Genomic DNA, 18,357 nt, shown 5'->3' on the forward strand with positions numbered 1-18,357 from the left:
GAAAAACTATAAGACTATAAGGTATCGAGCAGAATAAGGCCATTTGGCCCATCATGTCTGCTCTGCCAGTTCATCATGGCTGATCCATTTCCCTCTCAACCTCCATCTCCTGTCTTTCCTCTGTATCCCTTCATGCCTTGACTAATCAAGAATATATCAACCTCTGTCTTAAATCTACTCAATGATTTGGCTTCCACAGCCACCAACGACAATGAATTCCACAGACTCACCACTCCCTGGCTAAAGAAATTTCCCTTTATCTCCTTTCTAAATGGATGTCGCTCTATTCTGAAGCTGTTTCCTATGGTCTTAGATTTCCCCGTCGTAGGAAACATCCTCTTCGCATCCACTCTTTAACCATTCAATAGGTTTCAATGATATTCCCATTCATTCTTCTGAATTCCAGTGAGTTCAGACCCAGAGCCATCAAATGTTCCTCATATGATAAGCCTTTCAATCCCAGAACATCCAAGTTGCTGAGGAAAGAAAGGGAGGAAATTGCAGAGGTTCTGCCCATAATTTATCTGGTGGTGCCCAAGGATTGGAAATTTGGAAATTTAACACCCTTGTACAAAAATTGGGGTGAACAATGGGGTGATAACAAAGTGAATTTTGACTTTTTCTCCTTTCCTTTTAATCAGATGTTGTCAAATTGAATTTGGATAAAAAGTTTCCAACTTCCAACTTTGCAGATGACACAGGATTTGGTAATGGAGTAAATTGTGAGGAGGGTTGTAATTGAACTCAAGTTGCTGTAAATAAGCTGGTGGAATGAGCAGATGGGTGGCAGGTGAAAACAATGAATTTTGTGAGATGTTGCACTTGGGAAGAAAATGTGAAGAACTATCAGACACTGGGATATACAATTCTAAAAGAGCACCTAAGGATACAAGAGTGGAGTGATTTTTGTGTATGTATGTTTTGTTAAAAAATTGGCTGGTGAATTGAGAAAGTGTTCATGATCCTGGTCTTTATAAGGAGTTATATAGAACACAAGAGTATGAAATGAGAGTACTTCATCTAATTCTGGGAATCACATTTTGAAAATTGTGTGAAGGCTTTGGAGGAGGTACAGAAGTACTTTACAACATTGATTCTGGGGCTGAGGGACTTCATTTATCTGGAAACAGTGTGCTATTATTTTTGGAACACAGGTGGTAGTTGTGAGGGGACCTGATGGGGCATTTCAAATCATGAAAGATCTAGAGGGAGTTGTTGGAGAAAAATTCTTTCCATTGACTGAGTGGTCAAGAAAAAAGATGAAATAATCAAGGTGATTATCAAAAAAACCCAAAAGTGATGTGACATTTTTCTTCACACAGTGAGTGATGCTGGGGATGGGGAATGCACTGCCACTGGAGAAATAGTGGGAGAATATGCAGATGTGTGATAGAATAGATTTGTAAAGAGTGGGACCAATAAATTTCTCTTAGAATCTTTACAGATTGTGTGGGTTCAATGGCCTTCTACCAAGCTGTAATCATTTCTGTGAAAGTTACCAGCAATAGATCAGTGGTCCCTCCACTTGGCAGGTTGCTTGAATCTGAAATGAGATTCAAGATGTCAACCTTGTAAATTACTCATTCATTACACCACAAGATCAAACTGGAGGTTAATTGAACCGGCACCTGAGGGTAGAGTTTCTCTTTAGCAGGTGCAGTGTTCTATGCAGAAGTCATAATTTTTTCTGCACAGCTTCAGGTGACTTCACTGTAATTGAGAAGTAGGAGTGTGGGCTTCGTTATAGCTGGCCCAGGATTCTGTTTTCATGTCAGCACCAGCCTATCAGAATCAGGTTTATTATCACTGGCATGTGATGTGAAATTTGTTAACTTAGGAGCAGCAGTTCAATGCAATACATAATCTATCAGAGAAAATAAATTATAAATAAAATAAAAATAATAATAAATAAACAAGTAGATCACTTACGTATATTGAATAGATTTCAATAACTTGCAGAAACAGAAATACTGTATATTAAAGGAAAGTGAGGTAGTGTCCAAAGATGCAATGTCCATTTAGGAATTGGATGGCAGAGGGGAAGAAGCTGTTCTTGAATCATTGAGTGTGTGCCTTCAGGCTTTTGTATCTCCTACCTGATGGCAACAGTGAGAAAAGGGCATGCCTGGGAGCTGGGAGTCCTTAATAATGGACGCTGCCTTTCTGAGACACTGCTCCTTGAAGATGTTCTGGATACTTTGTAGGCTAGTACCCAAGATGGAGCTGACTAGATTTACAACCTTCTGCAGCCCCTTTCAGTCCTGTGCAGTAGCCCCTTCATACCAGACAGTGATGCAGTCTGTCAGAATGCTCTCCACAGTAAAACTATAGAAGTTTTTGAGTGTATTTGTTCGCATGCAAAATCACTTCACTTGGCCATAATGATATGAAAGGGGACTTAATGGCTCATATGCTTTAAATGCTTTATCAACTCCACCAGTGGACAAAGTTCAAAGTAAAATTTTAATCGAAGTACATCTATGTCACCATATACAACCCTGAGATTTATTTTCTTGCGGCCATTCACAGCAAATACCGGAAACACAGTAGAACCAATGAAAGACTGCATCCAATGAAATACAACAGCTGTGCAAATAAAAAAGAGAAAAATATAATAAGTAAGCAATAAATATTGAGAACGTTAGATAAAGAGTCCTTGAAACTGGGTCCATAGTTGTGGGAACAGTTTAATGATGAGGCGAGTGAAGTTATCCCCTCTGGTTCAACAACTGTTCCTGAACCTGATGGTATGGGTCCTGAGGCTCCAGTACCCAATTCCTGATGGCAGCAGCGAGAAGCAAGCACGGCCTGGATACTTGAGTACCTAGATGATGGATGCTGCTTTCATGCGACAGTGCTCCACGTAGCTGTGCTCAGTGGAGGAGAGGGCTTTACCTGTGATGGACTGGGCCATATTCACTACTTCATTACATTAAATCCCTTCTTCTTAGCCAGCTTTGTCTTAAATGATCAGCCAAGTTCTGAGGCTTGTTTTGTTTTAACTCACCATGTTTTCAGTCTCAACTTTAATACTTATTGATCTTTGACTTTTCCTGGTCCTGCTGTAAGGTTATTGAGCTGACATATTAACCATGTTTCTCTCTTTACAGGTGATACCTGACAGATTTACTATTGCCTGTATTTTCTGTTTTTATTCCTTTATTTCAACCAATAGGTTCTGTGGTTGTTGTAAATTTTCTCTTTTTAAAAATTTGTTTTCTTCTTCATTAGTCCCTTAAGATCACAATGACTTCCACTCCATTTATCAGTGTTCAGAGATGCTGAGGAAGGGCAGGAGTACTTGACAGTGTAATTTAGCGTGGTGTGTTTTTTCTATCCTTTAATACTGTCTCTTGATTCATTCAGGCTGCTCGCAATCTGGTACAGATCACATACCATCCTAGCTTTGAATCTTCTTTTCATCAGTAGAATTAAGGCTAATAGATCATCTGTTCAGTCAGTGATCAGTTGTCAATCATACACTCACAAAGGCAAAACACTGCACTATTATTTCTCACCCGGTCTGCGTCTAGGAGAGGAAACTGCAATGTAGATCAGGCATTTTGACTTGGTGGTCCCCTGGTTAAGAATGCCTGACATATGGACACCTCTACATTAGAATGGGTTCCCATAATATTATTAAATCCAAAGGTCTGATGTATGTACCTATGTTTGCTTCTAAGAGTGGCAGACCTGGTTTTCCCTCTCTCTGCACTTTCAGTAATTTTTCCTTTCTCATCAGCCTTGTGCATTTTTGATTGTATGTGTCCGAATATTGTGGAGTTACAGTTGCCATATTGAGTGATTTTTCTTTATTTTCCAGCTTACAGGAAAAAAAATGACTAATGGGCATCTGTAAAAATGGAGCCTATTTGTTACCTAAGTGTAGAAACTCTCTAGATTGTAATTTAATATCATTGTTGACAAGATCTCATGGCAAACTATAATCTACTGCGATCATGATTTTTCCTGGATTAGAGGAAATTGGCTGTGATGTGAAATTGTTGAGAGTTGTAAACACAGCCCAGACCATGATACAAGTGAGCTATCAGCCCAGTGACTGTTTAGTATTCCCACTGCCTTTGAAAAACATGCATAATCCAGGAGACCACGTGTCCTGGTCATTCTCTCTTTTTCCTCCTGCCCTTTGGGCAGAAGATATAAAAGCTTGACCAGACTAACCACCAGACTCAAGGACAGCTTCTATCCCACTGTTATAAGAGCATAAGATATAGGGCTCATTGAGTCTGCTTTGCCATTTCCATCATGGCTGATCCATTTTCCCACTCAGCCCCAATATTCTGTCTACCACATGCTCCCCAACACTGCCTCCTCATATCCCTTCATGCCTTGACCAATCAATAATCTATCAAACTCTGCCTTAAAGATAGATAAAGACTTAACCTCCACAGCTGCCTGTAGCAAAGAATTCCACAGATTCACCATTCTCTGGCTAAAGATATTCCTCCTTATCTCCATTCTAAAAGTATGCCCCTCTATTTTGAAGCTGTGTCTTCTGGTCTTGGACACTCCCACCATAGGAAACATCCTCTCCATGTCCACTCTATCAATGCCTTTCACCATTCAATAGGTTTCAATGAGGTCACCCCTTATTCTTCTGAATTCCAGTAACTATTGGCCCAGAGGCATCAAACACTCTTTATATGATGAGCCATTCAATCATGGAATCATTTTCGTGAACCTCCTTTGAACCCTCTCTAGTTTCACTATCTCATTTCTAAGAAATTGGCCCCCCTAAACACCTCGCAATACTCCAAGTGAAGCCTTACCAGTGCTTTATAAAGTCTCTAAATATATACGCTTTTATATTCTAATCCTTTTGAAATGAATACTAACATTGCATTTGCCTTCGTCACTACAGACTCAACCTGCAAACTAACGTTTAGGGAATCATGCACAAGGATTCCCAAGACCCTTTGTGCCTCATTTTTTAGCATTTTCTCTCATTTAGAAAATAGTCAACCCTTTCATTTCTTATACCAAAGTGCATAACCGTACATTTCTCAACACTGTATTCCATCTGCTATTCATTTGGCCATTCTCCTAATCTCTTTAAGAACTTCTGTAGCTGCTCTGCTTCCTCAAAACTACCTGTCCCTCCAACTATCTTTATTTACAACAAAGCCATCAACTTTATCTTCCAAATCATTGACATATAAAGTAAAAAGAATTGATCCAAACACATACCCCTGTGGAAAACCACTGGCCACTGGCAGCCACTGCTTTGTCCATGCAAGAATCGTTCCCGTAATACCATGGGCTCATACTTTGCTAAGCAGCCTCATGTGTGACACCTTATCAAAGGCCTTCTGAAAGTCCAAGTACACAACATCAACTGATTCTCCTTTGTCTATCCTGCTTATTATTTCTTCAATGACTTCAAACAGATCTGTCGGGCAAAATTTTCCCTTGAGGAAACCATGCTGACTCTGGCCTATTTTATCATGTGCCCCCAGTACACCCAAACCCCATCTTTAACAATCGAATCCTACATCTTCCCAATTACTCAGGGCAGACTAAATGGCCTATAATTTCCTTTCTTCTGCCTCTCTATCTTCTTAAAGAGTGGAATGACATTTGCAATTTTCCAGTCTTCCAGAACTATTCCAGAGTCTAGTAATTCTTCAAAGATCATTACTAATGCCTCCACTATCTCTTCAGCCACGTCTTTCAGAACCCTGGGTTGTACACCATCTAGTCCAGATGACTTATTCATCTTCAGACCTTGCAGTTTCTGAAGAACCTTCTCTCTGGTAGTGGTGATTTCACACACTTCATGACCCCTAACACCTGAAACTTCCACTATACCGCTAGTGTTTTCCACAGTGAAAACTGATGCAGAATACTTACTCAATTCGCCTGCCATTTTCTTGTCCTCCAATACTATGTCTCCTGCATGGCCTTCCAGTGATTCGATATATACGCTCGCCTCTCTTTAACACTTTATGTATTTGAAGAAACTTTTGGTATCTTCTTTGTAATGCTTATACTTTAGCTTCTCCTTCTCAAAATTCAGGGGGAATTCAATTAAGTTATAATCACTTAACCCTAAGGGTTCTTTTACCTTAAGCTCTCTAATCAATTCCAATTCATTGTACAACCCCCAGTCTAGAATAGTTGATCCCTTAGTGGGCACAATCATGAGCTGCTCTAAAAAGCCATCTCACAGGTGTTCTGGAAATTCACTCTCTTGGAATCCTGCACCATCCTGATTTTCCAAATCTACCTGCATATTGAAGTCCCCAGTGACTGCTGCAACATTGCCCTTTTGGAATGCATTTTCTATCTCCTGTTGTAATTTGTAGGCCACATCCTTACCTACTGTTTTGGGGTTTGTATACAACTCTCATCAATGTCTTTTTACTCTTGCGATTCCTTAGCTCTATCCACAATGATTCAAACACTTCTGACCCTATGTCACCTCTTTCTTTTTTTTTTGCCTCTAATATGTCATTTATTTCAAATGAATACAAAGTGAATTTTCTGTTATTAAGTAAAAATAATAAAATGTACAAATCTTTGGAAATAAGTGTAACAAGCACATTGAGAAATAAACAGTACTCTATACTAAGGTGGTATACAAATGAAATATACAGGTATATCAATGTGTTACACTTTTGGCAAAGCTTCATTCTCTGCAAAGTGAGTTCCAAATCATGAGCATCAATGCAGGCAGCCCATAAGTATTTAATCTAGGAATGGTTAATGGTGGGAAGGGAAATCACAATATAAACACTACTGAGGTCCTATGGGTTACACTTGAAACCTGATGAGATCGATTGATAAGAGATCTGGGAAGAGCATGCAAACTCAAGGCTAGTTCAAAGTTCATGCCATGGGGAGAATAAACATAAAACAGCAGGACAATGAAAACTTTTTTTATAATTAACAATGTAAAATCCAATAATTACTATTGTAACATGGTCTTTGGCAAATGCTTTCTGGCTAAAGATGGTTTAATCTGAAAAACTATGAAAGATTCAGCAAAGATAAATCTTCTAAGGAATACTTGTTAATGTAGGTTCTACATTTTTGAGTGATAGAAACATTTGTAATTTGTGATCAAAGTCAATGGGTCTATCTTTGGGTTCTTTGTACTTTCTAGTCATCTTTGATCCAAGGTAGCTGATGAGTTCACAGTGTTCTTCATATTGCTCCAACTTCTTTTAGTATTTCTTTCTCACGTAGTCATAGCTTTTTGGGTTGTATGCTTTAAGATGATATGAAATATAGAGAAGTGCAGAATTCCTCACACTTAAGAAAGGATATTTTGGCTTCAGGCAGCCCACAGCTGTTAATGCTTTAATTATTGATACTGCTGCTCCTTGTTCCATATATCCAAGTATTGGAAGTGAAGTGAGAGCTACCGTATCTTTCACTGTTGGAAGTTTACTTGGGAGCTTCAGATCGCAGTACTTCTCAGGATGTCGCATAAATTTATTAAGGTGTTTCTCATACCTCTTTCTAATGATTTAATACCATTATTTTACCAACAGAGCAATGCCCTCCCCTCTGTGTATCCTTTCGATACAATGTGCATCCTTGAACATCAAGCTCCCAGCTATAATCTTTCAGCCATGATTCAGGGATGCCGAAAACATCATACTTGCCAATCTGTAACTGTGCTGCAAGTTTATCGACGTTATTCCATATACTGTGCACATTCATGTATAACACCTTTAGTTCTATATTCACCTTTTTCATTTGCAAGTCATCCTGTTGACTGCAATTTTCCCCTATCATCAGCCTCTCCTTGCGAGGAGTCTCACTACACATTGCTTCTGTTTATAAACCAGCTGCATCATCCTCTGCGCTATCACTCCGGTTGCCATCCCCCTGCCAAGATAGTTTAAAATCAACCTGCCTGCAAGAATATTGGACCCCCTCCCCTCGGGTTCAGGTGTAACCTGTCCTTTTGTACAGGTCATACCTTCTCCAGAAGGGATCCCAATGATCCATAAATCCAAACCCCTGCCCCTGCACCAGTTCTTCAGCCACACATTCTCCTGCCAAATCCTCCTAGTCTTACCCTCACGGTGTGTGTGTGTGTGTGTGTGTGTGTGTGTGTGTGTGTGTGTGTGTGTGTGTGTGTGTGTGTGTGTGTGTGTGTGTGTGTGTGTGTGTGTGTGTGTGTGTGTGTGTGTGTGTGTGTGTGTGTGTGTGTGTGTGTGTGTGTGTGTGTGTGTGTGTGTGTGTGTGTGTGTGTGTGTGTGTGTGTGTGTGTGTGAGAGAGAATGAGAATCAATCTACCTCACCCAAGCCTGACGAGCCAGAGCCACTTACCCCACTCTTAAACATCTAAACTCATACATTAAAAGGTGAACTTCTGAACTCTGATCTCTCAATCTATCTGGTTGTGGACCTCATGGTTTATTTTTCTACATGCTGTGTACTTTCTCTATAACTTCAACATCACATTCTGCATTCTATTTACAACCTTGATGTAATTATGTATGGCATGCAAACAAAAGCTTTGTACTATATCCCAGTACATGAGACAAATATAAAACAATACCGAGTTAGACAAACTTGCATTATTTAATGTAGGCATCTGAGGTGATGACCTAATAAAACTATCAAAATGGTGAAAGGCCTAGATAGATAGATGGTGAGGCTCTTTTCCCAGGGTGAAACTATTCAATACTAGAGTGCATGCTTTTAAGGTGAAAATGTATCAATTCAAAGGAGCTGTGTGGGGTGAATTTTATTTTACAGGTATTTCTGGGTGTCTCGAATGAGCTGCCAGTGGTGGTGGGGCAAATGTGAGAGTGCTGCTTAAGAGGCTCTTAGTTACGCATATGAATGTGCAGAGAATGGTGGAATATGGACAGTATGTAGACAGAAAGGATTAGTTCAGTTACCCATTTAATTACTAGTTTAATTAGTCTGGCACACCATCATGGGAGAAAGGGCCTGTTTCTGTGCTGTCCTATTCTATGTTCTAGTAGGAAGGGAACGGAGATATTGACTACGTATAGGCAGATGTGCAGTTTAAATTGGCATCATGGTCAGCAAAGATGGTATGGGCTGAAGGTCCCATTTCCAAGTTTTAGTGCTGTGTAGCGATGTGCTACACACAGCGCTGAAATAACGACACACAGTCGGTAAGTTGTTTCGAGACTAGTTTATTCAAACTTTGCGGCGCTGGCATTTAATCCCTAGCGCTCGCCCTCTCTGGGTGGAAATGACGTCAGAGGTGCATTACCAAAGTCTCCCCCTGTGCGCTGGCTATTTGTGAGCCGGTTCATCTGCGCAGAAAGTGGGTCGCCACATAACCCCCCCCCACAGAACTGGCGATACACCCCCCAATGTCCACAGTCTGGATCAGCCTCTATTTGGGAGGTCTGCCTCTGCGCCGCAGTGCCTGAACCTCGACCGGCTGCGCCAAGTCCACATGGGCTGGTTTGAGTCAGTCCACCGTGAAAACCTCCTCTTTCCCCCCAATATCCAGAACGTATGTGGACTCGTTGTTGTTGATCACCTTGAACGGCCTCTCGTACGGCCGCTGTAGCGGTGCCCAGTATCCGTCCCTTTGTACAAACACAAACTTACAGATCTGCAGGTATTTGGGTACATGGGTCAGGGTCCGTCCGTGCTGTGAAGTCGGTACGGGGGCCAGGTTGCCAAGCCTTTTGCATAGCCTGTCCAGGACTGCTGCGGGTTCTTCCTCTTGCCCCCTTGGGGCTGGTATGAACTCTCCTGGGACGGCCAGGGGTGCGCTGTACACCAACTCGACAGACAAGGCGTGCAGATTCTCTTTGGGCACTGTGCGAATTCCAAGCAGGACCCAGGGAAGCTCTTCCACCCAGTTAGGTCCTCTCAGGCGGGCCGACTGAGAGCCAACTTCAAGTGACGGAGGAAGTGTTCCACTAGTCCGTTCGACTGTGGGTGGTAGGCAGTTGTGTGGTGTAGCTGCGTTCCCAACAGGCTGGAGGTGAACTGGGCGCCTCGGTTGGAGGTAATGTGGGCCGGTACCCCGAAGCGTGCTACCCAGGTTGCAATCAGTGCTCGGGTGCAGGAATTGGCAGATGTGTTGGTGAGCGGGACCGCATCTGGCCACCTCGTGAACCGGTCTACCATAGTTAGGAGCTACCATGCTCCTTGGGACACTGGTAGGGGGCCCACGACATCCACATGAATGTGGTCGAACCTCCGGTGGGTGGGTTCGAACTGCTATGGTGGGGCTTTAGTGTGCCGCTGCACCTTGGCTATTCGGCACTGGGCACACGTTCTGGCCCTTTCGCTGACCTGCTTGCGAAGTCCGTGCCACGCGAACTTGCTGGAGACCAGCTGGACGGTTGTCCTGATAGATGGGTGCGCTAAACCGTGTATGGAGTCGAAAAGCTCACCGCCTCCAGGCTGCCGGGACGATGGGGCGGGGTTGGCCAGTAGCCACGTCGCACAGGAGGGTTCTATCACCTGGGCCTGCGAGAAAGTCCTGCAGCTGCAAACCCGAGACTATGGTCCTGTAGCTGGGCATCTCGTCGTTTGCCTGCTGCGCCTCTGCCAGTGCTGCATAGTCCATCCCCAGGGACAGGGCCTGGACAGCTGGTCTGGAGAGTGCGTCCGCCATGACGTTGTCCTTTCCCGAGACATGCTGGATGTCCATCGTGTACTCGGAGATGTAGGACAGATGTTGCTGCTGGCGAGCCGACCAGGGATCGGACACCTTCGTGAACGCGAAGGTCAACGGTTTGTGGTCCATGAACGCGGTGAACGGCCTGCCTTCTAAGAAGTACCTGAAATGCCGGATTGCCAGATATAGTGCCAACAGTTCCCGGTCAAAAGTACTGTACTTGAGTTCGGGTGGTCGTAGGTGCCTGCTGAAGAACGCCAGGGGTTGCCAGCGCCCCTCGATGAGCTGCTCCAGCACCCCACCGACTGCTGTGTCGGATGTGTCCACCTTGAGTGCAGTCGGAAAGTCCATTCTGGGGTGCACCAGCATCGCAGCATCTGCCAAGGCTTCCTTGGCTTTAATGAAAGCGGCCACAGCCTCCTCGTCCCAAGTAATGTCCTTGCCTTTACCCGACATCAGGGTGTACAAAGGGCGCATGATACAGGCTGCTGAGGGGAGGAAACGGTGGTAGAAGTTCACCATACCAACAAACTCCTGTAGGCCTTTGACCGTGTTGGGCCGGGCAAAGTGGCGGATCGCGTCTACCTTGGAGGGCAAAGGTGTTGCCCTGTCTTTGGTAATCCTGTGGCCCAGGAAGTCGATGGTATCGAGACCGAACTGGCATTTGGCCGGGTTGATCTTGAGGCCGAAATCACTCAGACGGGAGTAGAGCTGGCAGAGGTGGGACAGATGCTCCTGGCGACTACTGCTGGCTATAAGGGTGTTGTCCAAATAGATGAAAGCAAAGTCCAGGTCACGTCCCAACACATCCATTAGCTGCTGGAATGTCTGTGCGGCATTCTTCAGGCCAAACGGCATTCGGAGGAACTTGAACAGGCCAAATGGGGTGATGAGTGCTGTTTTGGGGATGTCTTCAGGGTGCACCGGGATTTGATGGTATCCATGGATGAGGTCTACTTTGGAAAATATTCTTGCCCTGTGCAGGTTTGCTGCAAAGTCCTGTATGTGCAGCACGGGGTAGCGGTCTGGAGTTATAGCCTCGTTCAGTCTGCGGTAGTCGCCGCATGGTCTTCAACCCCCAGCTGCTTTGGGCACCATGTGCAGAGGGGAGCCCCATGGTCTGTTGGACCTCCGTACGATCCCCAATTCCTCCATCCTCTTGAACTCCTCCTTCGCCAGGCGGAGTTTTTCCAGGGGGAGCCTTCGTGCGTGGGCATGGAGGGGTGGTCCCTTAGTCGGGATGTGGTGCTGAACCCCGTGTCTGGGCATGGCTGCCGTGAACTGCGGTGCCAAAATCGATGGAAAGTCCGCCAGGATTCTGGTGAATTTGTTGTCCGACAGCGTGATGGAGTCCAGGTGTGGGGCCGGCAACCTGGCTTCACCCAGGGAGAATGTCTGGAAAGTCTCGGCATGTACTAGTCTTTTCCCTTGCAAGTTGACCAGCAGGCTGTGAGCTGGAAAGAAGTCCGCCCCCAGGAGTGGTTGGGCCACCGCGGCCGGTGTGAAGTCCCACGTGAACCGGCTGGCACCAAACTGAAGCTGCACTGTGCGGGTGCCATAGGTCCATATCATGTTGCCGTTTGCGGCCCTCGTGGTGGGTCTTGGCTTCCTGTTGCGGGTGTCATACCCCGTCAGGGGCAAGACACTGATTTCTGCTCCGGTGTCGACCAAGAAGCGGTGTCCCAACTGTTTGTCCCAGACATACAGGAGGCTGTCCTGGTGGCCAGCCGCCATAGTCATCAGCGGCAGCTGGCTCTGGCCCTGGCCCTTGCAGGGTGGGCGACAATGGCAGGTTTTTGTGCCCCACCGCTAGTGGTAGAAACACCACTGTTCACTGGCCTGCTCGCTCCTGCCTCTGTGTTGTGTGCGCCCCCCTGCCGGGCCTGGTCTGGCCTGGTAATCTGACCGACGGACGCCACACTCTCCCTCTTGGCTTTCCACAGCACGTCTGTCCGGGCCGCCACCTTCCGGGGGTTGCTGAAATCTGCGTTGGCCAGCAGCAGATGTATGTCCTCGGGCAGTTACTCTAGGAACGCTTGCTCGAACATGAGTCAGGGCTTGTGTCCATCAGCCAGGGCCAGCATCTCGTTCATCAATGCTGACGGCAGTCTGTCTCCCAAACCGTCCAGGTGAAGCAGGCGGGCACCCGCTCACGCCGTAAATGCTTCATATTTGCCTTCTTCCAGGGTGACTGTATGAAATCCGCAACCTGGGCAGCCATCTTCTGGTCAAGGGCGTTCACCGTGTGGAATCAGAAGATATCTGCCGAATCTGGAACTGGGCTTCTGCTTGGCTAAGCCACACGCGTGGTCGTAGCGTCCAGAAAGTCGGCAGTTTTAGTAAAACTGCATGAACAGATGAAGAGTGGGTCATCTTTGGTCCAAACCCCGTTTGGACCGTCGAGGTCACCAATGTAGCGATGTGCTACACACAGCGCTGAAATAACGACATGCAATCGGTAAGTCATTTCGAGACTAGTTTATTCAAACTTCGTGGCGCTGGCATTTAATCCCTAGCGCCCGCCCTCTCTGGGTGGAAATGACACCAGAGGTGCATTACCAAAGTCTCCCCCCACGCGCTGGCTATTTGTGAGCCGGTTCGCCTGCGCAGAAAGTGGGTCACCACAGCTCAATATTTTTAACGTTCTGTCATTGCAATCACAAAAATCAGGATATGTATGGCAGCAGCATCTGTGAAGTAGGAGACAGAAACAGGTTTTGTGTTTCAGGACAACGATTTAACATCAGAATATATGAAAATGTAAAAGTCACCAGAAGCTGTTGGGGGTTTAAGGAGTTCTGGTGTGTCACAAAAGACTCCCTCAAATTTCTATAAATTTGGTGCGGAGAGCATTCTGACGAGTTGCATTGCCATCTGATATGAAGGCATAGGGTTGGAAAAAGTTGCAGAGGGATGTTGACTCCACCAGCTCTGTCATGGGCACTCACCTCCCCACCAGCGAGCATATCTTCAAAAGATAATGCCTCAGGAAGACAGAATCGATCATGAAAGACTTCCACCATCCAGGTCATCACCTCTTCTCATTACTACCATCAGGGAGGAGGTACAGAAGCCTGAAGATGCACACCCGATGTTTTAGCATCAGTTTTTTCTCCTCCGCCATTAGATTTCCAAATTATCTCACTACCTCACTATTTTGCTGTCTTTGCATTATTTATTTATATATATTCTTATTGTAATATATCATAATTTTTATGTATTACACTGTAAAAACAGATCTCACGTCACATGTTAGTGATAATAAATCTGATTGAGATTCCGAATTGCACATTAGTGACAAATGGTTTTCACCTTCAGTGGGATGAAAATCAAATAGTTGTTGGGGCAATTTGTTCCAAGTACTGCCCACGTGATGCTGCTGACAATGTCTCCCTGATTTAACTGAGTCCCAAAATAGCTGATTCCAGATTTCCTGAACCTGTTTTTTTTTCTATTAAGGTTTTCCCATTTCTTTTAAAAGGAGTTAAATTGTGTGCACTTTGGTTCTCCTAAAGCAGGCTATATTTCCTCTTTAAATCAGTGTAGTGTCAGATTCCTGGGATGCAGGGCATGTTCTCTGAACAGAATGAGAGGTGATCTCACTTAGATTTTCAGATTGTGAGAGTAAGTGCCAAAAGGTGTTATTTCTGTGCCTGGAGCATTGTCAGTGGGTGAGGGAGAAATTTAGCATAAGAAGCTTTTATGGAAGTCCATGAACCCATGAATATTACATCATTATTTCTCTTTTGCATTACTTATTGATCATAACAGTAATTTTTATGTTTTGCACTGTACTGCTGCTACAAACAACAAATTTCATGACATATATCAGAGCTAATAAAGCTGATTCTCTTGCAAAGAGGTTCAAACTATCAAACTCTTTCCTTGCACAGCTCATTCATTGAATATATTTAAGCCTGAGATTCTGGAACTGAAGTAGAAATGGAGAGGGGGCTTGAGCTAGTGTGGAATCAGGTTGCAAGGTGCATAAGGCAAAGGATCTGCATGCACAACTGCAGCTCCTTCCCCAACATCCTCAAGATGGGTGCCCCCAGGGCTGTGTGCTGAGCCCATTGCTGTACACTGTACTCACACATGACTACACGACCAAACACCTGAGCAATCATATTGTAAAATTCTCCAATGACACAACAGTGGTGGGGCTCATTCATCAACAACAATGAGAAGGCCTACAGAGAGGAGGTGGAGGAGCTCGAGGCCTGGTGCCAGGCGAATAACTGCTTAATGTCAGTAGACAGAGGAGATGGTTATTGACTTCAAGAGAACTCGTATCACTCACCACTCACACTCTTCCCTTACAATGCCAGCACAGTGGTGGAAAGTGCAAGCAATTTCAAACTCCTGGGAGTGCACATCACACACTACCTCTCATGTTCCCAGGACATATCCTACACTGTCACCAGTGCCTCTACTTACTGAGGAGGCTGAAGGGAGCTGGACTTTGCACATCCATACTCATGTCATTCTTCAGATGTACACTAGAGAGCATTCTAACAATCTGCACCACTGTTTGGTATGGAACCTGCACTGCAGTGGGACAGGAAGGTTCAACAGCAAATAGTCAAAACTACCTAAAGCTTCACTAGCACCAATCTGTCTGCCATCAAGGGCATGTGCACAGAAAGGTGTTGGAAAAAGGCCAGGAACATCATGAAGGATCCCACTCACTCTGATCATGGACTGTTTGTTCCACTCTGCTCGTGGAGCAGGTTATGTAGCATCCACGCCAGCATTACCAGACTCAGTAACAGTCTCTTTCCCCAAGTAGTAAAGCTGATCAACACTTATATATAGCCTAGCATCACTTTATGGACTTACAATAAATCTATTTGAAACACCCTGGTTTCCTCAGCTGCGTAAGTCTAGGAAAGACAACCTCCAGCTCTGCCAAGCTCGCGAGATTGAGGCACGAGCCCACCCGTGTGTGTGTGGATGCTGTGTAATTCATTACCCTGTTACAAATTAGTGCCACAAAATAACAGACAGTGCATTGCATATGATTAAAAGATTATCTTTATAATTCTTAATTTTGACTAAAGGGTTAGTTAGGAAAAGAACAGAAAAGAAAAGGGCCCATTTTAATGAAACAGTCCAATGTGCACAAGTTGGAGCTCACAGTTTCTCTAAGCCACCAATCCTCAATCGATCTCACTCCGGGCTTTGTTGAATCATGGTTCTGCTCTGGGCTGAATCCTCTGACCTTTTCTCTCCAGCACCTTCCCTCTTCATATCCTCTCAAACAAAAGCCCCAAGCCCAACCTTAGTGTCCCTCACCAGAGAAATCTCCCCTAAATTCGACCATCCTAACTGGATGGCACATGTTTCTCATCATCTCTTATCTTCAACAATAACCCAAACATAAGCTGAAAACAAACGGCTCTGACAGAACTGCCAAAATGACATACATACAGCACAACAGTAAAAATATGAACCAGGGCATTACATATGTATATAAGCTATCTTAAGTATTTATATGTATTGTGTTTTTAAAATTATCATTGTGTTCTTTCTTCTGTTTCTTTTCTGGTGCATCAATCTCGAGTAACAATGATCTTGTTCTCTTTTACACTTGTGTACTGGAAATGATATGAAGCAATTTTGAACGATTTTGTTGCATAGTAAGAGACCTATGATCCTTCTGTTGTTTCTAGACAGACCATAATCTTGATATTTTAGACAATGTGTCAAAATTGATTGTGAGTAACTGGTAATCAATATTTTAATCTTTTTGAGTTTTTATTTTCTTTTATATATAGGCCCATTTTTGTCACCCACTAAAGATCAAATTAAGGCTTGTAGCAGGCAGTCATAGCACCCCATCTTGGGGATGCCTTGGTAGTTGTTGATGTACAACCGAGATGTACAACTGAACTTCATCTATTCTTGTCCTGTTGTCAGAAAGAAATCCTAATCAGGAAGAGGGGTCCTGGCTGGTTTTGAATTTTGAAGCTTTTAACTTTATGGGTGAGAAACAGGATTTGCATGGTTGCATATGAATACATAAATAATTGCTGTTTTACTTGTAATTGCAAATGCATCTGGATAAAGCAATGTCATTGGAGAAGATGTAATTGAATGAAGTGTGCCTGGTATTACATCCTGACTAAATAATCTAGGTTTGTACATCTGCAGGGCAGTAAGCATGAAAGTGTCATCTCACTAATTTGAATGAATGAGCTTTTCTCAATATGCCACACTTCATTCAACATTGATTCCAGAGGATGTGCATAGTGATCATGTTACCTGGTTGTTCATCATTTCTCCAAATAATGAAAGTTACGTTCACACCTCAAATGTTATCATAGGGTGGGAATTATTAAGCTATTTTCCCAGCAGGTACTCTGAGTGAGTTGAACTGGTTGGGGACTGTTTATGAAGAAGTGCTTGTGACATGATTTGGCCTGAATGCACCAGCAATGAGTTGATTACCTATGATAGATGTGCATAATAAACAATGTATTATTATTGATACTTCATAATCCTGAGTATGTTCCTTACCTTTCCTTTTGACTTTGCAGCCTTATGAATGAACTGTAGAATTTTGCATATTTGTGGTACCAAGTTTTATTGAACAAAAATGTTTCATTTCTTGTAGGTTGTGTTTGAAGCAGTCACATCAGGTCAGCCTGGGTACATTGCTATTGATGAAGTGAAAATCCAAGGACACCCATGCAGTAAGTATCAAACAGATTATTTTATCCAAATTCAGTGCCTAGTAATGCAACGTCATGTTGGCTTTGCCTGGTCCTATTATTATCTTCCAAGAGCATCTTTGCCACTTGTCATATGCCACTAACATTTTCCCTACTATGTTTGCTTAGCAGTAGCATTGCAAAGAAATAAATGATGCAGGATGGTTCTCCATTTCTGTCCACAGCTGAAACTGGTTGTTCTTTCTTTCCACTCTTGAATTTTCTATAATTTTTTAAGGAAAAAATATTAGATATTTGAGTCATCAGGAAAATGTGTCCTGACAGTTATTATGTTGAGTGTGTCAGACTCAATGTATTTCCTTATAAAACAGCAGGTATGAGCTTCTGTCACATTGTCCTTCCATTAGCTTCCCTCCAAGCATGTCACATTATAAAAATACTGACATGATCTTAACACATTCTGCAATATCAGCTAACACTAAACTAGAGTTCCTCTGACAGACTGACCCTAAAAGATTTTGGGAACATGCAATTTTTAACCGTTCCTTAAGTAAAGGAAGACTGCAAAATATCATGTGGTTGGAATTAGTTGTAAAGACAGATAGATGCTTTATTGATCCCAAAAGAAATTGCAATTCAGAGGAGAAGTAAGAAACAATAAAAATAATAAATTGTCACAAACAGTCTAACAGGAGGGGTCATCATTTTCCTGACTATAGGTTGACTCATTATAGAAGAATGACCTCACACAGTACTCTTTGGAGTAGCACAGTTATCATAGTCTATTACTAAATTTGTCCCTTTGTTCAGTAATGTAGAGGGTGAGAAACATTGTTCAGAATTGCCAGTGTGTCCAGTTTGATTCCTGTAACAGAGCCAGCATTTCTAATCAGATTATTGAGCCCATTGGCATCACTTGTGATGACGCCATTGCCCCAGCACACCACCACAGAGAAGATTGTACTGGCAACAGCAGACTGGTAGAACATGTGAAGGAGAGACCTGCATACTCCAAAGGACCTCAGTCTCCTCAAGGAAGTAGAGGCGATTCTGGCCCTTCAACTTCTGTGTTGGTGCTTCACGCAA

At 43.7% G+C, this 18,357-nt stretch overlaps 1 protein-coding gene across 10 annotated transcripts in view; it reads left to right on the plus strand.

The window, feature by feature from the left end:
- Positions 1 to 18,357, plus strand: part of LOC132397357 (receptor-type tyrosine-protein phosphatase mu-like) — a 981,490-nt gene that overhangs the window by 357,196 nt on the left and 605,937 nt on the right. For all 10 annotated transcript variants that reach the window (XM_059976027.1, XM_059976037.1, XM_059976052.1 and 7 more), the window contains exon 4: positions 17,214 to 17,292. In XM_059976027.1, coding sequence (XP_059832010.1) covers positions 17,214 to 17,292 — 79 coding nt within the window. The remainder of the gene's footprint in view (positions 1 to 17,213; positions 17,293 to 18,357) is intronic.

This window comes from Hypanus sabinus, chromosome 1 (genome assembly GCF_030144855.1).
Source record: "Hypanus sabinus isolate sHypSab1 chromosome 1, sHypSab1.hap1, whole genome shotgun sequence".
NCBI lineage: Eukaryota > Metazoa > Chordata > Chondrichthyes > Myliobatiformes > Dasyatidae > Hypanus > Hypanus sabinus.